The sequence below is a fragment of the Corythoichthys intestinalis genome, chromosome 21 (assembly GCF_030265065.1).
Source record: "Corythoichthys intestinalis isolate RoL2023-P3 chromosome 21, ASM3026506v1, whole genome shotgun sequence".
Classification (NCBI taxonomy): Eukaryota; Metazoa; Chordata; class Actinopteri; order Syngnathiformes; family Syngnathidae; genus Corythoichthys; species Corythoichthys intestinalis.
The window spans coordinates 19,965,555-19,991,330 of NC_080415.1; the positions used below are offsets into that span (position 1 = coordinate 19,965,555).

The window sequence follows — 25,776 nt, forward strand, 5'->3', positions numbered from 1 at the left end:
TCTACCTTAACAGGGGGGGCGCAGAACCTCATATATTGCTCAAACATGATTAACCCATCCATCCATCCATCCATCCATCCATCCATCCATCCATCCATCCATCCATCCATCCATCCATCCATCCATCCATCCATCCATCCATCCATCCATCCATCCATCCATCCATCCATCCATCATCTGCCGCTTAATCCGGTGTGGGATCGAGGGGGCAGCAGGTTTAGCAGGGAAGCCCAGACTTCCCTCTCCCCAGCCACTTCAACAAGCTCTTCCGGCGGGATCCCAAGGTGTACCCAGGCCAGCCAAGAGACATAGTCTCTCCAGCATGTCCTGGGTCGTCCCCGGGGCCTCCCGACGGTGGGAGATGCCCAGAACACCTCTCCAGTGAGATGTCCAGGAGCCATCCGAATCAGATGCCCGAGCCACCTCAACTGGCTCCTCTCAAGGTGAGGGCGGAGCGGTTTGACACTAGCCACGTTTACATGCTGACTTTTGTTCATACCGATTCAAATCATTCCGAATGGAAATTTTCAGATCAGCTGTTTACATGTCACTTCATCTATTCCAATCCAGCGTTTACATGTGTCTGCCTTTATTCCGAAAGGACGTTTGACAACTGCCGTCTGACATGCGCAGATTAATCAAAACAAAGCGTCACGTTGCAAAACATGGAGATGGATCGTCAGATCAGCTGCTGTTTTAACTTTTCGAGTGGAAACAAAACTTCAGAATGACACGCCGTTCATTTAAAAAGTTGTGTGGGTGCGCTGTGCGTGTGCTTGGAAGCCATGTTGCAAGTGACGTTACTTACGTCACCGAGTGACGTCACCACGTCAGTACGGAGCATGCGCAGAAAGAACGCAACCAGACACCATTCCGCTTCCCTGTTTACATGATATAATTTTACTTCTAATCGGTTTGGGAAAAGGAATATTCCACCCCTGTGAATCGGAATGAAATTCCATTCGGTTTGGGCCTGTTCATTCCGAATGAGGTGTTTATATGGAACACATTTATTCGGTTTGAACAAATATTCCGATTGTAATTGGAATATTTGGCTCCATGTAAACGTGGCAAATGAGTCCTTCCCGGATGACCGAGATTTTCGCCCTATCTCTAGGGAAGAGCCCGGACACCCTGCAGAGGATACTCATTTTGGCCCCTTGTATCCGAAACTTATCCTTTTGGTCACAACCAACAGGTCGTGACCATAGGTGAGGGTAGGAACATAGATCAACTGGTAAATGAAGGGCTTCGCCTTTCGGCTCAGCTCCTTCTTCCCAACTACGGACCGGTGCAGAGTTCGCATCACTGCAGATGCTGCACCGATCAGCCTGTCGATCTCCCGCTCCCTCCTACCCTCACTCGTGAACAAGACCCCAAGATACTTGAACTCCTCCACTTGGGGGAGGATCTCATCCCCGGAGAGGTCACGCCACCGTTTTCCGACTGAGGACCATGGTTTCAGATTTGAAGGTGCTGATCTTCATCCCAACCACTTCACACTCTGCTGCGAACCGCTCCAGTGAGAGTTGAAGGTCACAGCTTGATGAAGCCAACAGACACACATCATCTGCAAAAAGCAGAGATGTAATGCTGAGGCCACCAAACCGGACCCCCTCAACGCTTTGACTGCGCCTAGAAATTCTCTCCATAGAAGTTATGAATAGAATCGGAGACAAAAGGGCAGCCTTGGCGGAGTCCAACCCTCACTGGGAACGAATTCGACTTACTGTCGGCAATGCGGACCAAACTCTGACACCGGTCATACAAGGACTGAACAGCCCTTACCAAGGGGCTCGGTACCCCGTACTCCCGGAGCACCCCCCCACAGGACTCCCCGAGGCACACGGTCGAACGCCTTCTCCAAATCTACAAAACACATGTAGACTGGTTGGGCGAACTCCCATGCACCCTCGAGGACCCTGTCGAGGGTGTAGAGCTGGTCCACTGTTCCACAATTGGGATGAAAACCACACTGCTCCTCCTGAATCCGAGATTCGACTTCCCGATGGACCCTCCACTCCAGCACCCTTGAATAGACTTTACCAGGGAGGCTGAGGAGTGTGATCCCTCTATATTTGGAACACAACTTCCGGCCCCCCTTCTTAAAAAAAGGGGACCCCCACCCCGGTCTTCCAATCCAGAGGCACTGTCCCCGATGTCCACGTGATGTTGTAGAGGCGTGTCAGCCACGACAGCCCAACAACATCCAGAGCCTTTTAAGATTAACCCTGTATTGCCAAATGGATCACATTTGATACACTTAAAATTTTCTGATTTTGGGACTAATTCAGAATTTTTAAATTTAACAAAAAAAAAAAAAATCCATTTTTTAAAATTGATAGATGCAAGTCAACATATGCATTTGCAGGTTCCACAAGAAAAAAAAAAAATCTGAATTTAGCAAGGGTTATACCGTAATTTTCGGACTATAAGGTGCACCTGACTGTGAACCGTCCCCCACCACATTTGACATGAAAACGACATTTGTTCATAGATAAGCCGCACTGGATTATTAGCCGCAACTGTCCTCACTGTAGTATGGGATATTTACACCAACAGATGTTAACCGGTAACACTTTATTTGACAGCGACATCATAAGACTGTCAGAAGATCAAATGAACAACCATGAAACTTTGAACCAATTAGCTGCAAAACTTCATTTGGCCATCACTGCTCCCTTGAAGGAGACTGTCAACCTCTGCTGCCACCTGCTGTCAACACTGTTGTTGTCCAACAAGCCTCCAAGCATGCATTGCAGTGTTACAGATGTAAATAACAATCAAAATTTATGTTTTCTGCTAATTATTTCTTCAGTTACTGTTCCGGTTGTTTCATCAATTGCTAGTTATGGTATTTGGTAATACTTTATTTGACAGTGGCGCCATAAGACTGTCATAAGAGAATCATAATCATGACAGGAGACTGTCATTAGCATTAATGAATGATTATAACAGATGTTATTTAATGTCATCCAGAAAATTATCTCACTTTTGTACGTATGTAAAAGATCACAGCTGGACATGAATGACGTTAGTGCCATAATTTGCCGGATGACACTTAATGATATCCATCATAAGCATTCAGTAATGTTCATGATTGTGTCATGTCATAATTATGACGGTCTTAGGACAGTCTTATGACGCCACTGTCAAATAAAGCATTCACCCAAATAAATCAACAAATAAGCCGCACTGGACTTTTCATCACAGGATTCAAAATGAGGGAATAAAGTAGCAGCTTAATAGTCCAAAAATTACTGTAGATATTAGAGCGCTTATTACCCATGCATATTCATTTCGATTTTTCTTACAAATTTGAAAAAAAGGTTCCATTAAGACCTTGTTTTTTTAATGTTGGGATTGATTCTCTGAGAATTGCTTCATGTTGCAGGCCTTTAAGGGATGCACATGAAAAAAAAGTTTTTCTTTTTTTCTTTTTTTTTTTTTTGATGCTGCAAGCTAACCACACTAGCGTTGCGATCGACTGGTCGATCGTGATTGTAGTCATGGGCGCCCCTGGTTTATATAAATTGAGCAAATGTGGTTGCAAAAATCTGCACACACTCTAAAAACTGGGGCTATGTTCACCATTCACCAATTAAAACATGCGACATGGGCAGCGTGGACGTTTTGTATGTATCCTTACACTGGCTTGCAATCATTTTGAAGTACCTTCCTTTGGCGGAAAACAATGAGATTTTCCTACTGTGGGAAAACAGTCATCCAGGGTCTTAACAAAGCCATGAGTCATTAGTCGCCGTTGGACCCAGTGGCCTATAAGCCTTACGTTGCTCTCTTTGCAGCCCCAGAATCACGCCGATGCACTTTAGCTGGCACCCGACAGTCACTTTCCGCTCTGGCGTCTTTATCCTCCTGCTGCCTTAAGACCATGGATTGCTTAAGACGCGAAACTTTACGGCAAAGCTATTTTTATTATTGTTTTCTATTTGAAAAGCCTTCTTAGTGCAAAGTGCGTCAACATAGAGAAAGTTGATAACTAATCCTTTTCTAGCCATGAATCACATGGAGATGAAAAAAAATCTAAAATAACCACCAAATATAATTGCCAGTACAGTGGGGCAAATAATTATTTAGTCAACCACTAATTGTGCAAATTCTCCCTCTTGAAAATATTAGAGAGGCCTGTAATTGTCAACATGGGTAAACCTCAACCATGAGAGACAGAATGTGGGGAAAAAAACTGAAAATCACATTGTTTGATTTTTAAAGAATTTATTTGCAAATCATGGTGGAAAATAAGTATTTGGTCAAGACCAAAAGTTCATCTCAATACTTTGTTATGTACCCTTTGTTGGCAATAACGGAGGCCAAACGTTTTCTGTAACTTCACAGGCTTTTCACACACTGTTGCTGGTATTTTGGCCCATTCCTCCATGTAGATCTCCTCTAGAGCAGTGATGTTTTGGGGCTGTCGTTGGGCAACACGGACTTTCAACTCCCTCCACAGATTTTCTATGGGGTTGAGATCTGGAGACTGGCTAGGCAACTCCAGGACCTTGAAATACTTCTTACGAAGCCACTCCTTTGTTGCCCTGGCTATGTGTTTGGGATCATTGTCATGCTGAAAGACCCAGCCATGTCTCATCTTCAATGCCCTTGCTGATGGAAGGAGGTTTTCACTGAAAATCTCTCGATACATGGCCCCATTCATTCTTTCCTTTACACAGGTCAGTCGTCCTGGTCCCTTTGCAGAAAAAAGCCCCAAAGCATGATGTTTCCACCCCCATGCTTCACAGTGGGTATGGTGTTCTTCAGATGCAATTCAGTATTCTTTCTCCTCCAAACACGAGAACCTGTGTTTCTACCAAAAAGTTCTATTTTGGTTTCATCTGACCATAACACATTCTCCCAGTCCTCTTCTGGATCATCCAAATGCTCTCTAGCGAACCGCAGACGGGCCTGGACGTGTACTGGCTTCAGCAGGGGGACACGTCTGGCAGTGCAGGATTTGAGTCTCTGGCGGCGCATTGTGTTACTGATAGTAGCCTTTGTTACTGTGGTCCCAGCTCTCTGTATGTCATTCACTAGGTCCCCCTGTGTGGTTCTGGGATTTTTGCTCACCGTTCTTGTTATCATTTTGACGCCATGGTGTGGGATCTTGCATGGAGCCCCAGATCGAGGGAGATTATCAGTGGTCCTGTATTTCTTCCATTTTCTAATAATTGCTCCCACAGTTGATTTCTTTACACCAAGCGTTTTACCTATTGCAGATTCAGTCTTCCCAGCCTGGTGCAGGTCCAGAATTTTGTCTCTGGTGTCCTTCTACAGCTCTTTGGTCTTGGCCATAGTGGAGTTTAGAGTGTGGCTGACTGAGGTTGTGGTCAGGTGTCTTTTATACTGATAATGAGTTAAAACAGGTGCATTAATACAGGTAACGAGTGGCGTCTCGTTAGAAGAAGTTAGACCTCTTTGACAGCCAGAAATCTTGCTTGTTTGTAGGTGACTAAATACTTATTTTCCACTCTAATTTGGAAATATTCTTTTAAAAAAATCAAACAATGTGATTTTCTGTTTTTTTTTCCACATTCTGTCTCTCATGGTTGAGGTTTACCCATGTTGACAATTACAGATCTCTAATCTTTTCAAGTAGGAGAACTTGCACAATTGGTGGTTGACTAAATACTCATTAGCCCCACTGTATGTGAAGTTAGATTTAACCGTAATGACGTTGATTGTGCAATGAGACTCCACACAACACAATTTAACGTGTTAAAATTACTGTCAGGCAAGTTGACAGTTCGCGAGCGCCGAATAAAAATAGCATTTGACGCCCGATGACGTCAACCAATCAAAATTTGTTACCATGCAGCATGGGAAGACAATGTATAACATTGTTCTAGGAATAGCTTTATACATCGTATACTTTAAATACCAAACACAAATGTTACTGCTGCTATATTGCTGTCATCATGTTTTTAATATTGTGTATCTCCCCCTAGTCATAAGTGATGAGTCGTACTTAGTTACATGTGTGACATGAACACTGTTGTCAAACATGTGTTCCACGTGCAGGCACCTGTGTGCTTAGCTCCAGTTGTCAGCATCTGTTGTGAGTGCCCTTGGTTTGGTTGGGAGGCTTTAATTTGAGAGGAGCAACCAGATGGCGGACAAGAGGATTAGTGCATGCCTTAAGCTTTTGTCATCTGCTGCTACACTACACGCGGCACTCTGCGTATTTGTGTGTGCGGTGCAAAAGACCAATTGTAGTGCCCTCACACAGTGCTTTATGTTAATCAGGCAATCAATACATTGGAATTCACTTTATAAATCCCCAAATTTTGAAAAAAACGAAATGAAAAAAAACTAGGGCTGTCAAACGATTAAAATTTTTAATCAAATTAATCACGGTTTAAAAATTAATTAATCGTAATTAATCGCAATTCAAACCATCTATAAAATGTGCCATATTTTTCTGTAAATTATTGTTGGAATGGAAAGATAAGACACAAGACGGACATATACATTCAACATACTGTACATACAGTAAGTACTGTATTTGTTTATTATAACAATAAATCAACAAGATGGCAATAACATTATTAACATTCTGTTAAAGCGATCCATGGATAGAAAGACTTGTAGTTCTTAAAAGATAAATGTTAGTACAAGTTATGGAAATTTTATATTAAAACACCTCTTAATGTTTTCGTTTTAATAAAGTTTGTAAAATCCCCCCCCCCCCCACCCCCAAAAAAACTAGTAGCTCGCCATTGTTGATGTTAATAATTACACAATGCTCATGGTGCTGAAACCCATAAAATCAGTCGCACCCAAACGCTAGAAGAGGGAGACAAAACACCAAAAAACACAAGTAACAAGTGGACATGACACTGTGCTGTCATTTTAATCTGTTTGAGCTGGGCATGTGCGTTAAATGCGTCAAATATTGTAACATGATTAATTTTAAAAATTAATAACCGCCCGTTAACGCGATAATTTTGACAGCCCTAAAAAAAAAAAAAACAAACAGGATTGAAATACATTAAACACAAAAAGATTTTGAAATACTTAAAAAGAATTTGCTTTAAAAAATTACACTGCTGGCCAAAAGTATTGGCACCCCTGCAGTTCTGTCAGATAATGCTCAATTTCTCCCAGAAAATATTTGCAATTACAAATGCTTTGCTAGTAATATCTTCGTTTATTTTTCTTGCAATGAAAAAACACAAAAGAGAATGGGAAAAAAAATTAATCATGATCATTTTACACAAAACTCCAAAAATGGGCCGAACCAAAAGTATTGGCATCCTCAGCCTAATACTTGGTAGCAAAACCTTTAGACAAAATAACTGCGACCAAACGCTTCCGGTATCTATCAATGAGATTCTTACAATGCTCTGCTAGAATTTTAGACCATTCTTCTTTGGCCAACTGCTCCAGGTCTCTGAGATTTGAAGGGTGCCTTCTCCAAACTGCTTTTCAGATCTATCCATGGGTGTTCTCTGGGATTCAGGTCTGGAATCATTGCTGGCCACTTTAGAAGTCTCCAGTGCTTTCTCTCAAACCATTTTCTAGTGCTTTTTGAAGTATCTTTTGGGTCATTCCTGCTGAAAGACCCATGACCTCTGAGGGGGACCCAGCTTTCTCACACTGGGCCTCACATTATGCTGCAAAATTTGTTGGTAATCTACAGAATGCCATGCACACGGTCAAGCAGTCCAGTGCCAGAGGTAGCAAAGCAACCCCAAAACATCAGGGAACCTCCACCATGTTTGACAGTGGGGACAGTGTTCTTTACTTTGAAGGCCTCGTCCCCCCCGTAAAATCTATGTTGATGCTTTTGCCCAAAAAGCTCTACTTTTGTATCATCTGACCAGAGAACATTCTTCCGAAACGTTTTTGGCTTACTCAGGTAAGTTTTGGCAAACTCCAGCCTGGCTTTTTAATGTCTCTGGGTCAGAAGTGGGGTCTTCCTGGGTATCCTACCATATAGTCTCTTTTCATTCAGATGCTGACTGATAGTACGGGTTGACACTGTTGTACCCTTGAACTGCAGTCTGTTAGTTGAGGTTCTTTATCCACCATCCGCACAATCTGTCGTTGAAATCTCGTGTCAATGTTTTTTCTCCATCCACATCTAGGGAGGTTAGCCACAGTGCCATGGGCATGGGCACTTATCGATGACACTGCGCACGCTAGACACAAGAACATTCAGGTCTTTGGAGATGGACTTGTGGCCTTGAGATTGCCCATGCTTCCTCACAATTTTGCTTCTCAAGTCCTCAGACATTTCTTTGGTCTTCTTTTCTCCATGCTCAATGTGGTACACACAAGGACACATGACAGCGTTTGAGTCAACTTTAATCCATTTTAACTGGCTGCAAGTTATTGCCACCAACTGTTATGTGCCATAGGTAAGTAACAGGTGCTGTTAATTACACAAATTAGAGAAGCATCACATTATTTTTCAATGGGTGCCAATACTTTTGTCCGGCCCATTTTTGGAATTTTTTGTCAAATGATAATGATTTATTTTGTTTTCCGTTCTCTTTTGTGTTTTTTCATTGCAAACACAAAAAAAAATGATGTTACTACCAAAGCATTTGTAATTGCAATCATTTTCTGGGAGAAATTGAGCATTATCTGACAGAATTGCAGGGGTGCTAATACTTTTGGCCATCAGTGTATACTGCAAAACTACCAAATGCAATACCATTTACCATTAAAAAAAAAAAAAATTCCCATTTTGTAATTCATTGGAACATTACACCACTAGATGTCAGTATGGCTCTTCAAATCAGTTGTGCTCCTTCCATTGTCTACATTAAGAAATGTTACTTCAAAGCGAGTTTAATGTCATTGACTTCTAGTTTTATGGCACCATAAATTCTGTTTACAACGCTGTGACATAAAAGATGTGCAAGTATTATTTTTGGGATAACAGAATTTGCTCCGGCAACAGTTTTAATGTTGAAAATGTAAATTGTCAAAAAAAAAATGAGGCCAAGCAACATTAATGTCATTTATTGAGTTTTTACTTTATTAAAATAACACTGTTCCCTTAGAAACAAACTTATCTTACCACTGCACAGTGTCATTTAAGCATGAAAAATAAATAGGAAATTGTAAGTCATAACTGACTGGCATGAAACAAAGAAACTTCTTCCATCAGAGTGAGACCTCCCTGCCTTTAAGAGCCGTTTTCACTTTACCCATGCATAAATGATAATCCCTCCTTTTGTTTTGCTTTCAAAATTCCCCAAATCTTGTCTTATGTACAGCATTGTTCTTTAAGTCCTATATGAACTCCATTGAGTATTGACACTTTATTTACTGCTAAAGAAATACATTTATCTCTGCAGATGGTAACAACAAAAAGCCCTTGGAGCCGAGTCGTTCACTTCCTTCTTCCCCCGCCATTTGCAAGGATCATCACCAGCCTTGTGAAGATGTTCAGCGTGTCCATATAAATCCCCATACACCTACAAAAAACATCACTAGGTATGACTGTGGTGATAAATGATAATCTGGAATAAACAGCATTGTAAAAACTAAAATACGCCATTTTTAAAGATTGTGACTCACGCGTTGATGGGGTCGTATTTTTGCACGCCGTAAAGCGGATGCGTCTCTGCCCTCTTGATGACTTTCTGCGTATCGTAGAGCAAGAACATGCTGAAGAGCACCAGCCCGCCATAGATGGCCACAGAGTACAGTCCGGCCCCGAAAGCCGAGGTGGGCGGCAGGAACATGGATCCTGTGGACGGGTTAGAACGTCATCTTCAGAGTTCCACAATCACGTTTCCCCCCCTACACGTTTGTGTGTGCTTACCAATAGAGGAGGCGAAGACCACTCCGAAGCCGACGGCCAGCGGTCCGCCCATGTTGAGGAATTTCTCGCTGGGAGCGCACATAGCCACCGTGGACAGTCCACCTACGATACCCGCAGTGTACCAGGCGGCCCTCATCATTAGGGGTCCTCCCAGGAGAGTGAGGGGGGCAATGACAGCACCCATCACACCTAGATATATAAAAAAAAAAAACTTACACCAATGAAGCCATGAGATTTTTACAAGAAAAACATGCCTTTAGGGCAGTGATTCCTTAAGTTTGGTACGAGTACCATACGCTCTAATAGCATGCAATTGAGCAGTTCAGTTGCATTTAAGTTTGCATAAGATAAATGCATATGGCCGAAAACACAGACAAGGCTGAAAAAGCCGTTTCTATTCTTACACCCCTCTTTAAAATGAACTGTTGTTTGATAGAACAATATGTCTATATGCTGCGATAGCGGTTTCATGGCCCATTAAGCCCCCAAACGATTTTTAATTTGTCCATTTTACCCTGGAGACCCCCGTTTACAGACACTGCGCAACCGCTTTTGTTTCAACCCAGCCATAAAAATGATTTATTATACGAAATGTATCATTTTTAGCTTATAATCATTAATTGAAGACTAATATTTAGTCAAAAAAAAAAAAAAAAAAAAAAAAACGACTATAAAATCATTCACTCCCATATTTTGTTAAGCTTTTAAACAAATTACGTCGCAATGAAAAAAGTGTGTAAATAGGTCAGGGATATCTACCTTATAACTATCGCCTAATTGTATTTATTTTTGTTACCGTCGCATTTCCCCGATATTTTAGATGACAAATAATCCATCCAAACCAATAAAAAAATAAAACATTTAAAAAAGTAAATATTTGAAAAAGAAAATCTCGACCACTCCTTGATGTCTGCGATTTCTGCATTGCGACCCTTGTTATATTACCGTGTTTCACCCATAAAATCCCCAAAACGTCCGGCTGTGGCCATTCACAGCTGTGTCTTGACACTCGGTGAGAGTTTTTGGATCGAAACAAGGTAAGTACTAGAGGTAGGAATGTTTGGGCACCTAATGATTTAATTAAGCCTGTCGCAATATGCAATAATTCCATTTATCGCGCCATAAATAAAAATGAAGGCGGTAATTTTTCCGCTGCGATTTATCGCCTCGCATGCACGTGCGTGTGGCAGACGTGTTGTTAAAAGTTCAGATTCCTCGTTACCAACTGCGCAAAATGCATCTTCATTCCAGGTCCAGCAAAAACTAGCGCCGGAGCCCATCGTTCCCATTATATCCTATTGTTCAACGTATACCGGCCGCGTCAGTGCTCCGGAGTGACTGTGGACCATCTATGGCGCGCCGGTGTTGTTGACGTGTGGGCGCTCCCGTCAGGAGTGACATTTCACGCGGGGCGGCTATTTTTTGGCACAACGCCGGATATTTACAACGAAGTCCGCCAAAACATTGTTACCGACTTGGCTGCCGACTTGGCTGCTACGAACAACCTCGCTTTGACAACGAACAGCTGAATGAAATTAAGAGCGCTGTGCTTCAAACTCGTCCTGTTTATGAAAGTCGATTGTCATATGCTGGTGTTGTATAGTAATGAGCAGACGTGACTTCAGCGGCGCTTGCTAACTTTTTTAATGCGCGCACACACACTAGATATCATGAAATGGCAAACTAGATGTGCTGCGTCCCATGCCATTGGCTACGTGAGCCCAGAGTGATTATGGGACACGTAGTCCATATACTACAATGATGAATTCTAAACTGTCATGACTGAATGGAAGTTATGAAGGCCAAATAAATCCATACCAGTGACTATAGATAATAGATAATGTTTCAAATATTGTTAATTCAGTACGTGACACAGGTGGATTCGGACCACAAATAGGATGTCTTGCTCATGTAGTAAACCTAGCTGCTAAGAGAGCTGTAGCAATCAAGTGTGCCCTGCCTCACTTTACAAACAGTAAAAAAAAAAAAAAAATTTTTTTTTTTTTTTTTACAGAGCATTAAATGTATTGAATCGGATCAAAAATCGTGTCCCCCCCCCGTGTTAAAAATCGTACCGAACCATGACTTAACTGTCTTATGGAACACCATTGCAGAAGCTATGACGGGAAAAGTTTTTATTTGCCTAAAAGCTTAAGTTATTAAGTGCAATTAAAAAAAAAGAAAAAAAAAAAAAACATTTTATTTATTCTGTGTTTATGTGCGGTATCAATATTGTTGTTTTTTACTTAAAAGGCATGGTCTATTGTTTTTAGTTGTGATTTCCTAAAAAGTATTTTGGAATTTAAGAGTAAATATTTATCGCGTTTAAATGGGTGTACTTGATCTATTAATCTATACTGTATTCTGTGTTATTGTAAATTGGTTAAAAAAAATGGGGGGGGGGGGGGCGCAATAATATCGCATATCACAATAATTTATGAGAATAATTATCGCACACTAAAATTTGTTATCGCGACAGGCCTAGATTCGATTACGATTCAGAGGCTCCGATTCCATTACAAATCAATTATTGATGCAACCCCCACCCCCCTCTTTTAATGTTTTGTACGTTAGTTCCAAAATTGTTCAAAAATCCTCTCAGGCTAAACCAAACTACTATTTCAGTATCAAGTTAACAGTTAATAACAGTAAATAAAATACTCAAGTCCCCATTCTGTATCAGCATCTTTAAACTAAATTCAATTAATTAAATGTTGTGAATCAACCGTTAAAGTTGTTAAAATTGCTCCCGTTATTCCATAATTTCCCTTCTGTCTACTTTCTACATGTCCCAGTTTTAAAACTGTTTCATCATGTAAAGATAGATTCAAGTCAAGATTTTGCCAATTTAGGAGTATTTCAGATAAAAAGTTAATTAGATTCGCTTCAACAGAGCCTTCTAGGGAAGTCTACTGCTTTAAGATGGTGGCTGTTTACTAATGCCGGCAAGTCTGTCATTTCGCATCTAGTTCTCAATACATGTTCTAATGCCGCCGTCGTCTGTCACTTCACATCTAGTTCTACATATATGTGATATCTACCGCAGCCGTATGTTTGTAGCAACTAGCAACTGAACGTTGTTTGTAGCGGCTGTCGGCCGCAGTCAGGTATTGTTTTTTTTTTATCCAGCGGCATGAATTAAAATATTTACTAGGTCCATTCCTCATTGAGTCCCGAAGACCGCGCTGACTGTGTTTTAGTTCCGCTTTACCTGATATAATTCAATAATCGGAATTTGGATGTTTGTGAATCGTTCTCGAATCATCCACGGCCGAATCGCGAATAATCTAAGAATCGGAAATTTCGCACGCCTCTAGTAAGTACGCGATAATATCTCGTTAAAATTGTGGTGTCTTTAATTATACTCTCATGCTCTCACCTCGAATTAGTGTTTAGGGGATAATTTTAAATTTTTCAAAAAAAACAAAAAACAAAACGCCCTCCTGTTTAAAATTTTTCTTTCCCCAGAAAATTGAGATCTTAAGCTTTTTAATGATGTATCACACATGGATATAAGACAGTTTTGAAATTTGGCCAAATTGGGGGTCTCAGAGCGGAACGTCCAAGTCACCTGAGTGTTATCTGCCATATGCATGTAATTAAAGAATGACTTGTTTTAACACCTATTTTGTGTATTTTATTTCTCCATTCGTGTTAAATGATTTTTTCTTATATTTCAAAAGGTATTTTAAATTACAAATGTTTTTCATGTAAAATGTTTATAAATATTTTGTTTAATTTTGTTGAGTGTTGGTTTTCTCAGAATGTCTTTTCACCTATAAATATGACAACTTTTGGAGTATCAGCTTGGTCAATTTTTATTTTATTAATATTGTACCTACTCTACTTTACTTTACTTTACTTTCATTATAGTGATACATCAAGAGAGAGTTTTCAGGTGCTACTTTGTTTTATGAGGTTGAGGAATGCATTATAGTATACACTACTGCCCTCTAGTGTCAAACCACACGTACCTGCATGCAGCATCCAAGCCAGATGCTTCGGTACCGGGCTGTGTTCATACGAGATGGACCGGACCAGAATGCCGGCACCGATCATAGCCGCAAACGTGGCGCCAATAGCCTGGAGAGGGGGAGGGGGTGAAAAAAAAAAGAATTTCTCCACTGACTTTGACATGATTTTTTTAAGGAGTGACCCTTACCATCCACGAGCCTCTCATCATGAGTCCCATGAGTGCCGGGTTTCGAGCCACTGCGACTGCCGACAGAGCAGTCATTCCGACGCTGCCCGCAAAGTACATGTAGGTGGAGTGGATCCTGTCCTTCACGTACTGCGGCCAGATCCTGCACAAAAGGTAAGCAAAATTATCATTAGAGCTGTCCCGACTAGTCGACATGGTCGACGTCCTCGATGACGTAAATCCGTCGACGAGCACAACATCCCGTCGACGGCTAATGAAGGGTTAAAAAAATATATGCGTGGAAAGTTCAGAATGTCGCACGCTTGGTATGCAAGCGGGGAAAGCGGCACAAAGCCAAAAAAGCGCACTAGAGTCCAAAACATTGACTTATTTTTAAAGAAACAAAGAAGGGTACACTGTTGTGTCCTGTCTCTTCAATGCCAAGCTTGGCTGCACGTCGGCCGTGAATGATAACGACAGGACATTGTAAGTCCGTCTAACTAACTAATGATGTTTTATTGAAGTTGCTAAGCCTGTCGCGATATGCAATAAGTCCATTTATCGCGTGGTAAATAAAAATGAGGGCGGTCATTTTCATGGTTGTGTTTTATCGCTGCGCGCGCGCGTATGTGCGTGCGTACATTTGTGCATGCGTGCTGATGGTTTTCTCTCATCAACACGCTGTAGAATTAAAGTTCAGACATACAAAATAGGAAAACACATCTATTTTAAACACTATATATGTTAGCATTGCTACTTTGAGGTGAATGGGGAAAAAAGACGACCTACTTTAGCCGGCTATAAAACAGGCAGCCTTCTCCAAAACTTGCAGTTAAAAGGTGACACTTCAAACATGAAAAATCGCTGGTTAACAGCATTTGCAAAAGGAAAAAAAATCTATTCCTGACAACACATGCAATGACAAAAAGTGCTTTTTTGCGGAGTGTAAAGCTTAAATTAGCGGTTTAGCGAACTTACTTCCGGTGAACATTTCAAAATAAAAGCATGTAATGTTCGTCATATACGTAAATAACGATTTCTGGCGTTAATCTCACATACTTCAGATTCTACACTAAGAATACCTTTAAAATGACACCCTTTATGAAAATTCTGATTGGCAATGAATAATTATAATACTATTATATATAGTACTACAGTAAACTATAATATTAATGCTAGGTATTTTTTTAAGAATTGTTTTGAATCATTTTGGAAAGGTGAAGTCAGTGTTCTGAATCTGTTTACATTCCATTCTTTTGCACAAGTTAATTCTATCAGCATTTTAACTCATTGTTTAGTTGTGATTTATAATTGTTATTTGTTTATTTGTACTTTAATCAAGAAGTTAAGTGTTCCAAAATGTTGTTGTGAATTGACAAGCATAAAAAAAAATTTCATTGCTAAATTAGTAAAAAAAAAAAAAAAAAAAATCAAAAAAATTATAAGATTAGTCGACTAATCGTAAAAATAGTCGGCTGACTAATCGGGAGAAAATTAGTCGTTTGGGACAGCCCTAATTATCATATTTACAAATATAACAAAATTGCAGAAAGAATAGCGCTACATTCAACAATTATAAGTCATAAGCCCTGCCTTTTACTCACACTGCTTTTTCAATGGCACCGATCTCATTGGACATTCCCAAACCATAGTAGCATAAAGCTCCAAGTCCTACAGCGGCACCTCCAGCCAGAATCATTCTTCCCATGCTGTCAACTGAAGCAACACAACATTAGTATGCCTTTATTTCTCATTTTTGGATTCACGTTCAACCTTGTGTGACTGGAAGTAATACTTACATTTTATAGCTGTGCCCGTGGTCGACTCAAAAGCCGCCTCCTTGAGTTGGTCTCTTGTTGTTCTCACTCGGCGGAGTCCAAATCGGGCCTTCGAGGAAAAACCCTGGTAAAGACAAGGCATCGCTGTGTAAAGCAGAAATCTAAAACAAGGACTTGACTGCATTCACTTGATGTGTCAAGATTCTAGTCCGTTTATCTGCATTTCAGTGGCAACCTGAAGGCCTTTACTGGGTTTCTACAGGTATCATCAAATGTCATTTAATGCTTTTCAAATGCCACTTAAAACGAATTCAATGCCCATATACAACTGCTGATAGTTTCACAAACTGTAAGAAGAGCAATGCGATAATTAATTTTAAACTGATATCCCCATATTTTCCAGCTCCAAAAATCCGATACAGATATCAAACAGATACTGATATATGCGATTGTGGACAAGCTAATTGTATTGTGATGCACCACTGAATGCTTTAATAATGATAATGTAACCAACAACAAAGGCACACAGCATCAGAACAGTGAATGAGGTATATCATCTGTTTGTAATTCAATGTTGATTAGTGATGCACGACAATGCATTTTTCACCTGATACAGATAACCGATAATTTCCTCCTCGTTCAAACCGATAACCGATAATATCAAGCTGATAATTCTGTTTAAAAAATTTATAAAATTTTTTTAAAGTATACACAAGAGAAAATATTACTGTGCAAAAATATTATTGCTCTTTTTACAACATCAAATGTGAACAAGTGGTAAATTCCAACATCTAAATAAAGAAAGATTGTCTGACATTGAGTAATGGTAAACTTTTAGCAACAATTACTTACAGAGTAAATACCTAAGTTGCACAAAAATGCCTTTAAAAGTAAGCCATCCCTAACGTATAACATTACTACACTGCAAAAACACAACTCCTTAAAACTAGTTAAATTCCCTTGTTTTCAGTGTAAATCTATTGGAAATAAGTGAAATTATCTGCCAGTATTTCAAGCATATTTCACTCAGATTACTTGGAAGAAAAATAGCCAGCTGAAAATAGGCTTAACAGCCTTATTTTAAGCAATAAATTATTATACATAATCCTACAAAAAACTTGTCAGAAATGTTCTTTATTCAAGAATATGTACGATTCAAAACATTATTTGAAAGCATTTTTTTCTTGATTTAGGTGAAAAATGACTTTTTTTTTTTTTTTAGATGTTTGGGCTCAATAAGAATGAATGGCAATATTTAGTTCAAGTACAGTGCCCTCCATAATTATTGGCACCCCTGTTTAAGATGTGTTTTTTAGCTTCTAATGTTTTTTTTCTTATTCAAATAATATCTAACCTTCAATACAAGTGCATTTATTCAGTGGGGAAAAAAATCCCACATAAAGAAATAATTATTTTACATCAAATAATGTGTGTCACAATTATTAGCACCCCTGGTGTTAATACTTTGTACAACCCCCTTTTGCCAACAAAACAAGGTCTGGGGACTGAGATGGCCATGGGAGGAGCTTGATTTTGTGTCTGGTGAACCATTTGTGTGTAGATTTGACCATATGTTTAGGGTCATTGTCATGCTGAAAGGCCCAGTGACGACTCATCTTCAGCTTTTGGGCAGAGGGCAAAAGATTTTGATTTAAAATGTCCTGGTATTTCAAAGCATTCATGCTGCCATGCACCCTAACAAGGTTCCCAGGGTCTTTGGAAGCGAAACAGCCCCACAGCATCAATGACCCACCCCCATACTTCACAGTGGTTATGAGGTGCTTTTCAGCATGCGCATCTTTCGTGGCATGCCAGACCCACTTAGAGTGTTTGGTTCCAAAAAGCTCAATCTTGGTCTCATCTGACCAAAGCACACGGTCCCAGTTGCCTGGGACCGTGCACCTCATACCCACTGTGAAGTATGGGGGTTGGTCAGCGATGCTGTGGGGCTGTTTCGCTTCCAAAGGCCCTGGGAACCTTGTTAGGGTGCATGGCATCATGAATGCTTTGAAATACCAGGACATTTTAAATCAAAATCTGTTGCCCTCTGCCCGAAAGCTGAAGATGGGTCGTCACTGGGCCTTTCAGCAAGACACTGACCCTAAACATATGGCCAAATCTACACAGAAATGGTTCACCAGACACAAAATCAAGCTCCTCCCATGGCCATCTCAGTCCCCAGACCTTGTTTTGTTGGCAAAAGGGGGTTGAACAAAGTATCAACACCAGGGGTGCTAATAATTGTGACACACATTATTTGATGTCCAGGCATGTGCCGGTATGAGATTTTCACGGTACGATAACCGTGAGCAAAAATACCGCGGTTTCACGGTATCACGGTATTGCAATTATAGCTCCAAAATTTTGAGATGTATGGGTTTTAAAAAATTGCAAATTGGAACATGAACATAATGTGAAAATACATAAATTAACACAAAATAACAAATATTATATAAAATTAAAATAAATAGAACCTAGACTATACCCACAGCCACAGCTCAAGTTGCTCAATATTAGAGTAAGAACAAAATAATTGCTATAAATAGTAAAAACACTTCTAAATAAAATTAAAAATATATACTGTATGCCTTTTTTTTGAGGGGGGAAGCTCAAGTGAAGTTTCGCCATTTTCCGCCACTGTGTCAACTCTCGTCTACATGATGCCATGCCTTTGTGTTAAAAAGAACAAAGAATTCATAAGTTACTAAGTTAGTTAAAAATGTATAAGTTAGTTTTATAAATTAGTTAAAATGTAAATATTGTTGAGGAAAGCTTTCATCTAAAAAAAAAAAAAAAAAAAGTGAGGAGTGAGACCTCCTCTCTCAATTAGCGATCTTTGATGCTATTCTTTTTCTTTCCCCCATTCATTCAAGCTTTTCTCTCACTCAGCGGCTGTGAGACATAAAAGAAGCTGCTCTCCCAGTTTAGCCTAGGCTAACATTCGTCTTTGTAAGTTTTAGTTAGTTTGTATATTGAATTTGAAAGGAAAATGTGTGTTTTGTTTTTGGCGAACTTTTTAATGGTGCTACTGCTATCCTGTTGAACCTAATCACACGTGGAAAAATACAATTGTACAACGTTTTAAATGTATTTATTTGTATATTTCACCACGATTTGAGAGCTCAATAAATTGAAGAAAAGTAAGCCTTGTGTTTGGAGGATTTGTTTTTGGGTTTGCTGGCTGTTTAGTGACACTCACGGCAACAAACGGGAAGGGGTGAGCGGTGCCGCACCAAGCCACTTCGGCTGCATTTTGGCACATGAAAAATAGTGAATACCGTACTAAGGTATGACGGAAAATTTTTGTGGTTTTGAAACCGCGACGTTTTCACACCACGGTAAACCGTCAAACCGGTAACCGGCACATGTCTTTTGATGTCAAATAATTATTTCTTTATGTGGGATTTTGTTCCCCACTGAATAAATGCATTTGTATTGAAGGTTGGATTTCTCTCTTTTTTTTTCCCCATTAAGGTCCCATATTATTTGAATAAGAAAAAAAAAAAATTAGAAGCTAAAAAACACATCTTAACCAGGGGTCCCAATAATTATGGAGGGCACTGCAAGTGGAATAATCTGGTGCATTCATCTATGAACTAGTCTTTAACACTCAAAACAAGATGGGGAAAATTATTTGACTAGATTTAAGAAGAATGATCTTATTAAGACGTCATAAATTTACAGCGTACTGAATGCATTACTGACTGGCTGACTTCTTTGTGTGGTTTGGTGCATGTTACAATTATCATCTAACCAGCATGCTTACTTGACATCAATTGTCCAAATGTCCGTGGTGACACTGATGTGATCGGCATGTTTTTCACGAATAATTGTGGTCGTATAAACCGCATTATTTTTTTATCCAGGTGTTTAGCTATCTGGTCATTTCGGTAAAAAAAACAAAAACAAACTGCCAGTGCCTTTCAGTTCGTCCGGCCGCCAAATTAGCACCCGCGCCAGTAGCGGTCGTATCGGCCGATAATTATCGGTAACCGATACTATCTTGTATCTTTAATGTTGATGCATAGACTTCATAATATATTGACGGGACATGGGGCCAATTAATAGGGGGCCTATCTCCGTCAAAGCCAACCAAGTGGAAACACAGATTAAAGATCTTTTTACGTTAAAAATTCTTGTGAATAAATGCTTAAATCCCTGAATTCTTTATAGTGGCATTTATTTTAAGCAAGTATGTCAAATGTGCTGCTAGTCTTTAAGCCACTGCGGCGCCGCCTTATTACCACAAAGAACTTTTTACGTTGAAAATTCTTTTGAATAAATGCATAAATCCCTGAATTCTTTCTAGATGTGGATGTAAAAACACTCTCGATTCTTGGTTAAAATCTAAAAAAAAACAAAAAAAAAAACAGGCAATTAGCATTTATTTTACGTAAAAATGTCGAATGTGCTGCTAGTCTTTAAGCCACTGTGGCGCGCCTTATCACCACCAAGGGCTTTTGACGTTGAAAATTCTTGTGAATAAATGCGAAAACCCTGAATTCTTTATAGATATGGACGTAAAACGGTTTCGATTCTTGGTTAAAAGCAAAAATAAGTGGGCGGTTTGCATTTATTTTACGTAAATAGACGCCAATGCCGTAGCGGTTTTTAACAACGTTTCAAAATGCATGCATGGTATGAAAAATATAATTACCTTGAATCCTCAAACAAATCCGGTACAGCTTTCGTACTTTTTCAACCTAAATCCGGCAATGGATCGCTGAATGTGTTTGAAAATAACTGCGGCCGACTTCGAACCGACCGAAGCGGAGTGTGGGACGGCCCCCTACTTCAAGGCGTGGCGCAGTGTCTGGCGATTGTGTCCCATCAATATCATTATGAAGTCTACACAATATTATTTTAAAAAGCTTTTATCAGCCAATAACAGATAATATCAGACAACTAATAATTTATGTAAAAAATAAAAATAAAAAAAAACACACAAAAAAATCAAGTTCAACTAATTTTCAATGCCTCGAACATAAATGCTTCCTATGGCCTGTCTTTGACAAAATCCTTTTTATGACTAACGCGATTTTATGACCAATTCTTTTTAATGATCTGCATAAACCCTGCGCCTGTACCTGCTGCGGCGTGAACATGACCTGGCATGGCTTCATCTTGAGGGCGGAGGAGCCGCTCGCCAGACCGGGACGGAGCCCGGCAGCGAGCGAGGGGAGGCTCCTCAGGCATGTTAGCCTTGCCACGAGCATGGTTGTGTTTTTGTCTCAGCCTAGCAAGGAGAAGGACAACAATTTCCAGGTCAATGTTGACGTAACATAACTGAGAGCAAAGAAATAACCAAAAATACAAGACGAGCTAAACTGCTAACAGAACTTGGCTGACGTTTCGAATGACAAATATATCGTCAGGCCATTATATAAATATAAATAATCAATTTCAGCTCTTTACATTGTAGAGACGACAAGTGAAGGTCACTTACGAGTACAGTGCGTAGTTGTTGAGGGTTCCAGACGAGAACTGGCCGTAGTACACTGGTGCGCGAGCTTCTGACGCAACTGTTTTGCAAGCTTCCTGAAGATTCTCCTCTACGTCATCACGGCGCGACGACTACGTTGGCGCATTTTTATCCCATCCAAACTCACATATTTACAAACATCTACTTCAAAAAACAATTGACAAAAAATTGAGATGCATACAGGTGTATTTGATACTGGTTACATCATCATTACAAAATAATAGACATCAATCAAAACAAAATTATACAGTTTACCATGTAAAAATGATGTGGAAATGTTTAACCCTTAAATACCTGCAACATGAAGCAATTATCAGAGAATCCCAAAATTTGAAAATAAGGTCCTAATGAAACCTTTTTTTTTTTTTTCTCCAAAATTTGTAAAAATGAAAGTCAAAATGAATATGTGTAATAAGCGCTCTAATATCTATAACCCTTGCTAAATTTTTCTCATGGAACCTGCAGATGCATGTGTTGACTTGCATCCATCATTTTTTTCTTTCCAAAAAGAAATGTCAGAATTCTGAATTCTGAATCATAAAATTCATCAATCATTATCATTCAACATTATCACAAAATCATGAAATTTTAGGTGTGTCAAATGTGATACATTTGGCAATAAAGGGTTAACCAGAGGCTTTAGGCAAAAAAATTCTTATCAGTTAAAAAAAAAATGCTATCTGGTCTTACTGATTTTAGGCCATTTTGGAGCACCAAACTATCTGTGTGCAATTCATCTGTGGTCGGATGGTTTAAGACACTGCTTGCAGTTGGACAGGTGGTCTGTCAAAATTTTATTTTTAGGATTTTGCTCCCAAAGCTTTTGTGGCGCTGAAAAAGCCCTCTTTTACATTCAGCTGGACTCTCAATGTTATCCAAAGGTGCTAACTAAACTAGATACATCATAAATTAGAGCTGTCAAACGATTAAAAATTTTATTCGAGTTAATCACAGCTTAAAAATTAATTAATCGTAATTAATCGCAGTTCAAACCATCTATAAAATATGCCGTATTTTTCTGTAAATTATTGTTGGAATGGAAAGATAAGTCACAAGACAGATATATACATTCAACATACTGTACATAAGTACTGTATTTGTTTATTATAACAATAAATCAACAAGATGACATTAACATTCCGTTAAAGCGATCCATGGATAGAAAGACTTGTAGTTCTTAAAAGATAAATGTTAGTACAAGTTATAGAAATGTTATATTAAAAACCCCTTTCAGTGTTTTCGTTTGAATAAAATTTGTAAATTTTCAATCAAAAAATAAACTAGTAGCTCGCCATTGTTGATGTCAATAATTACACAATGCTCATGGTGCTGAAACCCATTAAATCAGTCGCACCCACGCGCCAGCAGAGGGCGACAAAACACCCAAAAAAACACAATTAACAAGTGGACATGACACTGTGCTGTCATTTTAATCTGTTTGAGCGGGGCATGTGCGTTAATTGCGTGAAATATTTTAACGTGATTGATTTAAAAAAATAATTACCGTCTGTTAACGCGATAATTTTGACAGCCCTATCATAAAAAATGATCAATCAACGAAAATGGCGTAAATCAATACTTAACGACACAGCTAAGTCGTTAACAGTGAGAGAGCGGGGTGCAGTTGTTGTGTGCCGCTAACATGGTTGGATCTCGTGTCCAAGGAAAACTTTTCTACATGTCTTTCCATGATCAAACTTAAGTAAATATTCCTTACTTTAAAGAAAGTTTGTAGTGTTTACTTTGGAATCGCTGCATTCGTGGCCATTTTTAACGTTACGCGCATGCGCAGAACCGCAAAGTAGCAATTTTTGATGGGTTGCAGGGTTTGATTTTTCATCGCGCTTGCATTTAGAAACACTATGCAACTGTGGCATTTATGTTAAAAAGGCAGTGAGAGGATCGGACCCGGGGTCACCTGAGGCACAGGTAAATTGTTATGCCATTAGCCATCCTGTCGCAGCTCCAGTGGTATTTTCGCCCATACCGGTAGTAATTTGTCTTCATGTGGTTCATCCTCAGGTACTTCATTAAGCTATGGGAGGGGTCGGCAACCCAAAATGTTGAAAGAGCCATGTTGGAGCAAAAAAAACAAATATGTCTGGAACTGCAAAAAATTGAAAGCCTTATATAAGCCTTATAATGAAGGCAACACATGCTATATGTATCTATCTTAGCTTTATTAGCCTACTATCAAAATGACTAAGTTGGCTACATTCTTCATGATTACCGTATTTTCGGCACTATAAGGCGCACCTGAAAGCCTTCAATTTTCTCAAAAGCCGACAGTGCTCCTTATCATCCAATGTGCCTCATATATGGATCAATATTGGTTAATCATGGCATATCATTCCATTTAGACTGGCTTCATCTTGTGGATACATAACCCAACGCCAACCATTACTACTACTACTACTACTGCGGTTTATAATGCAGTGTGCCCTATATATATGTTTTAAAATAGGCCATTCATTGAAGGTGCGCCTTATATTCTGATGCGCCTTATAGTGCGGAAAATACAGTATTTTCCCTGCAGTGCATCCCAGAGAATGGTGCACCATGTGACTCCTATGTTGTACGAGGCCGTCTCAAGTTTCACTTCATTACAATATTAATCAGAGGTGAAAATGGGCCAGAATGGTCAGGAACACAGTTCCGGTATAAGATTCAGGGCCAGAACGCAGTTCCGGTATACGATTCAGGGCCGGAATGCTGTTCCAGTACACGGTGCTTTGATTACGAAAATACGGCAGCAACTGTCAAAACGCTATGTAAAAAAAAAGAAAAAGCTAAACTGCCACACATGCATTTCATCTCCAAGAAGAAAACAATCTACCAACATCAGATTTACATACACAAGTGTTAACAACAAGCATAATAAAGTGCTTGTATAGCGTAATCCGTTTCCACCAATATTCATTATTTATTTTAATTCCACGGACGGCATGGAGGTTTCCCCAGCTGCTGCACTTATCGGAGTCTGACGATGATGAGTCACGTCAACGTGGGAATGCACGCAGCAAAGCAAAACGCCTGGACTAATTTATCCAATCAATTGGCTGACATACTGACTTGTGATCAGCAGAGATAGCTCTGATTGGTTCAAATGTGCCTGTTTTCTGGAACAGCAAAAAAAAAAAAAAAAAAAAAAAGGTTGTTGAATTGATGCGACGAAAAAAAGGGCAATGCAACATAAAATGGATCAAATCTTTAAGAGCAACGAAAGAGTTGAGGAGGCTTATTTATCATATTTTGTTTTATCTGCTCTAAAGGGGAGGTTCACAGCATCTTAGCTTCCAATGTCCACTTTGGACCTTTATTTATTCATTTATGCTAGGCTACTTATTCTTTTCCTTATGATTTAAAAAAGTCAATGTTTGCGCGATCTTCAAAATATATTCCATTTCACTGTGCATAATATAAGTCATTTGTACTTATTTTTCTGAATGTATGTTACCTAGATCTTTATTATTTTAAAAAATGTAAATGTTTACATTAACTTCAATTTTAATATACATCCTATGTTCTTAAGTAGTTAAAATTGAGATTTGGCATTGAGTATGTGAGGAAAGTAGGGAAAATAAAATTTAGATGATGGAGGTTGGGGTTATTGCTCTTTTTGTTAACTTTTATTTTGCAAATCATTGAAAAAATACAATTTTGAATGAAAATCAGTTTTTGTATGTCTTAAACAAATAACTGCTAAAACAGTTTTCTTTGCATTTCAGTAGTTTAAGAGGTTTGCCAAAAAAAAAAAAAAAAAAAAAGAGAGAGAAATGAATAAATAAAATTTCTGGCTCTGTGGCAACCTTCACGTCGGGGAGTTCCGGCAAGAAATTCAAGCCACTTTCACCCCTGATATTAATGAATTAGAAGAGTGTTTGTCCAACAAAAACCACAATAAAACTAAAAACATATTTCCCTCGCGCATCATTTTCAAACATTATTGAAGCGCTAAAGAGCCGCATGTGGTTCTAGAGCCGTGGGATGCTGACCCCCGGGCTATGGGAACCAAGCAGTTGGACGATAAGCATCACTGGATGCACTGACTCAAAATTACCACAAGAGGGTAGCATTAGCATGACTTCACATCTAATACAGTATACATGTTTAATGAGTCACAGCTCAACACCAAGCAACAAGTAATAAAGACGCAGCGTAGTTTGTTTGTTTGTTTTTTTAATTTGAGAGACCACAAGATGAATAATACAGATACGGTACATGTGGAAGGTATCGGTAAGGGAACGGTAGACATAAAAAATGACGCAAAAGTTGAACCTTCTGTAAAACAAGTGTCTCGTCTGATTTCTTCGTTATATAAACACAATCACAAACTCGTTGTAAGATGACGCATCGGCATGTGGAAGTCAACAGTCCGCCCAAAGAAACAAGTCGATGATGCACAAAAAGCCGAGGCACTAGACCGTGAATAAATGTATAAAACAATCAAAACAAAAGGCATGGTCATTTGGTGTCACTTTACATTGATTTCATATGATGGAGCAGTTGCTGGCCGTTTAACAGTGGCACCTTCGCATCGATTGATTCTATCCGATCGATTCTCAACTTAGCTGACAGC

General features: G+C 39.4%; 1 protein-coding gene across 1 annotated transcript; it reads right to left on the reverse strand.

The window, feature by feature from the left end:
- Positions 1–8,973: 8,973 nt before the first annotated feature.
- Positions 8,974–21,290, reverse strand: ghitm (growth hormone inducible transmembrane protein). The gene is made up of 9 exons (XM_057825305.1): positions 21,162–21,290; positions 20,803–20,951; positions 15,737–15,839; positions 15,542–15,653; positions 13,959–14,100; positions 13,771–13,879; positions 9,797–9,985; positions 9,550–9,721; positions 8,974–9,446 (listed from the first exon to the last, which is right to left on the reverse strand). Exons 2-9 carry the CDS (start codon positions 20,929–20,931, stop codon positions 9,362–9,364), a joined length of 1,041 nt encoding a protein of 346 aa, XP_057681288.1. The 5' UTR covers positions 20,932–20,951; positions 21,162–21,290; the 3' UTR covers positions 8,974–9,361.
- Between the last annotated feature and the right edge of the window lie 4,486 nt (positions 21,291–25,776).

Excerpts from the sequence above, each read along its gene's own strand:
- ghitm (XM_057825305.1), bottom strand. The coding sequence starts at position 20,931 with ATGCTCGTGGCAAGGCTAACATGCCTGAGGAGCCTCCCCTCGCTCGCT. Across the intron at positions 13,880-13,958 it reads TGATGAGAGGCTCGTGGATG|GCTATTGGCGCCACGTTTGC; the intron begins GTAAGGGTCACT and ends CCCCCTCTCCAG. Across the intron at positions 9,722-9,796 it reads GGTCTTCGCCTCCTCTATTG|GATCCATGTTCCTGCCGCCC; the intron begins GTAAGCACACAC and ends ACCCGTCCACAG.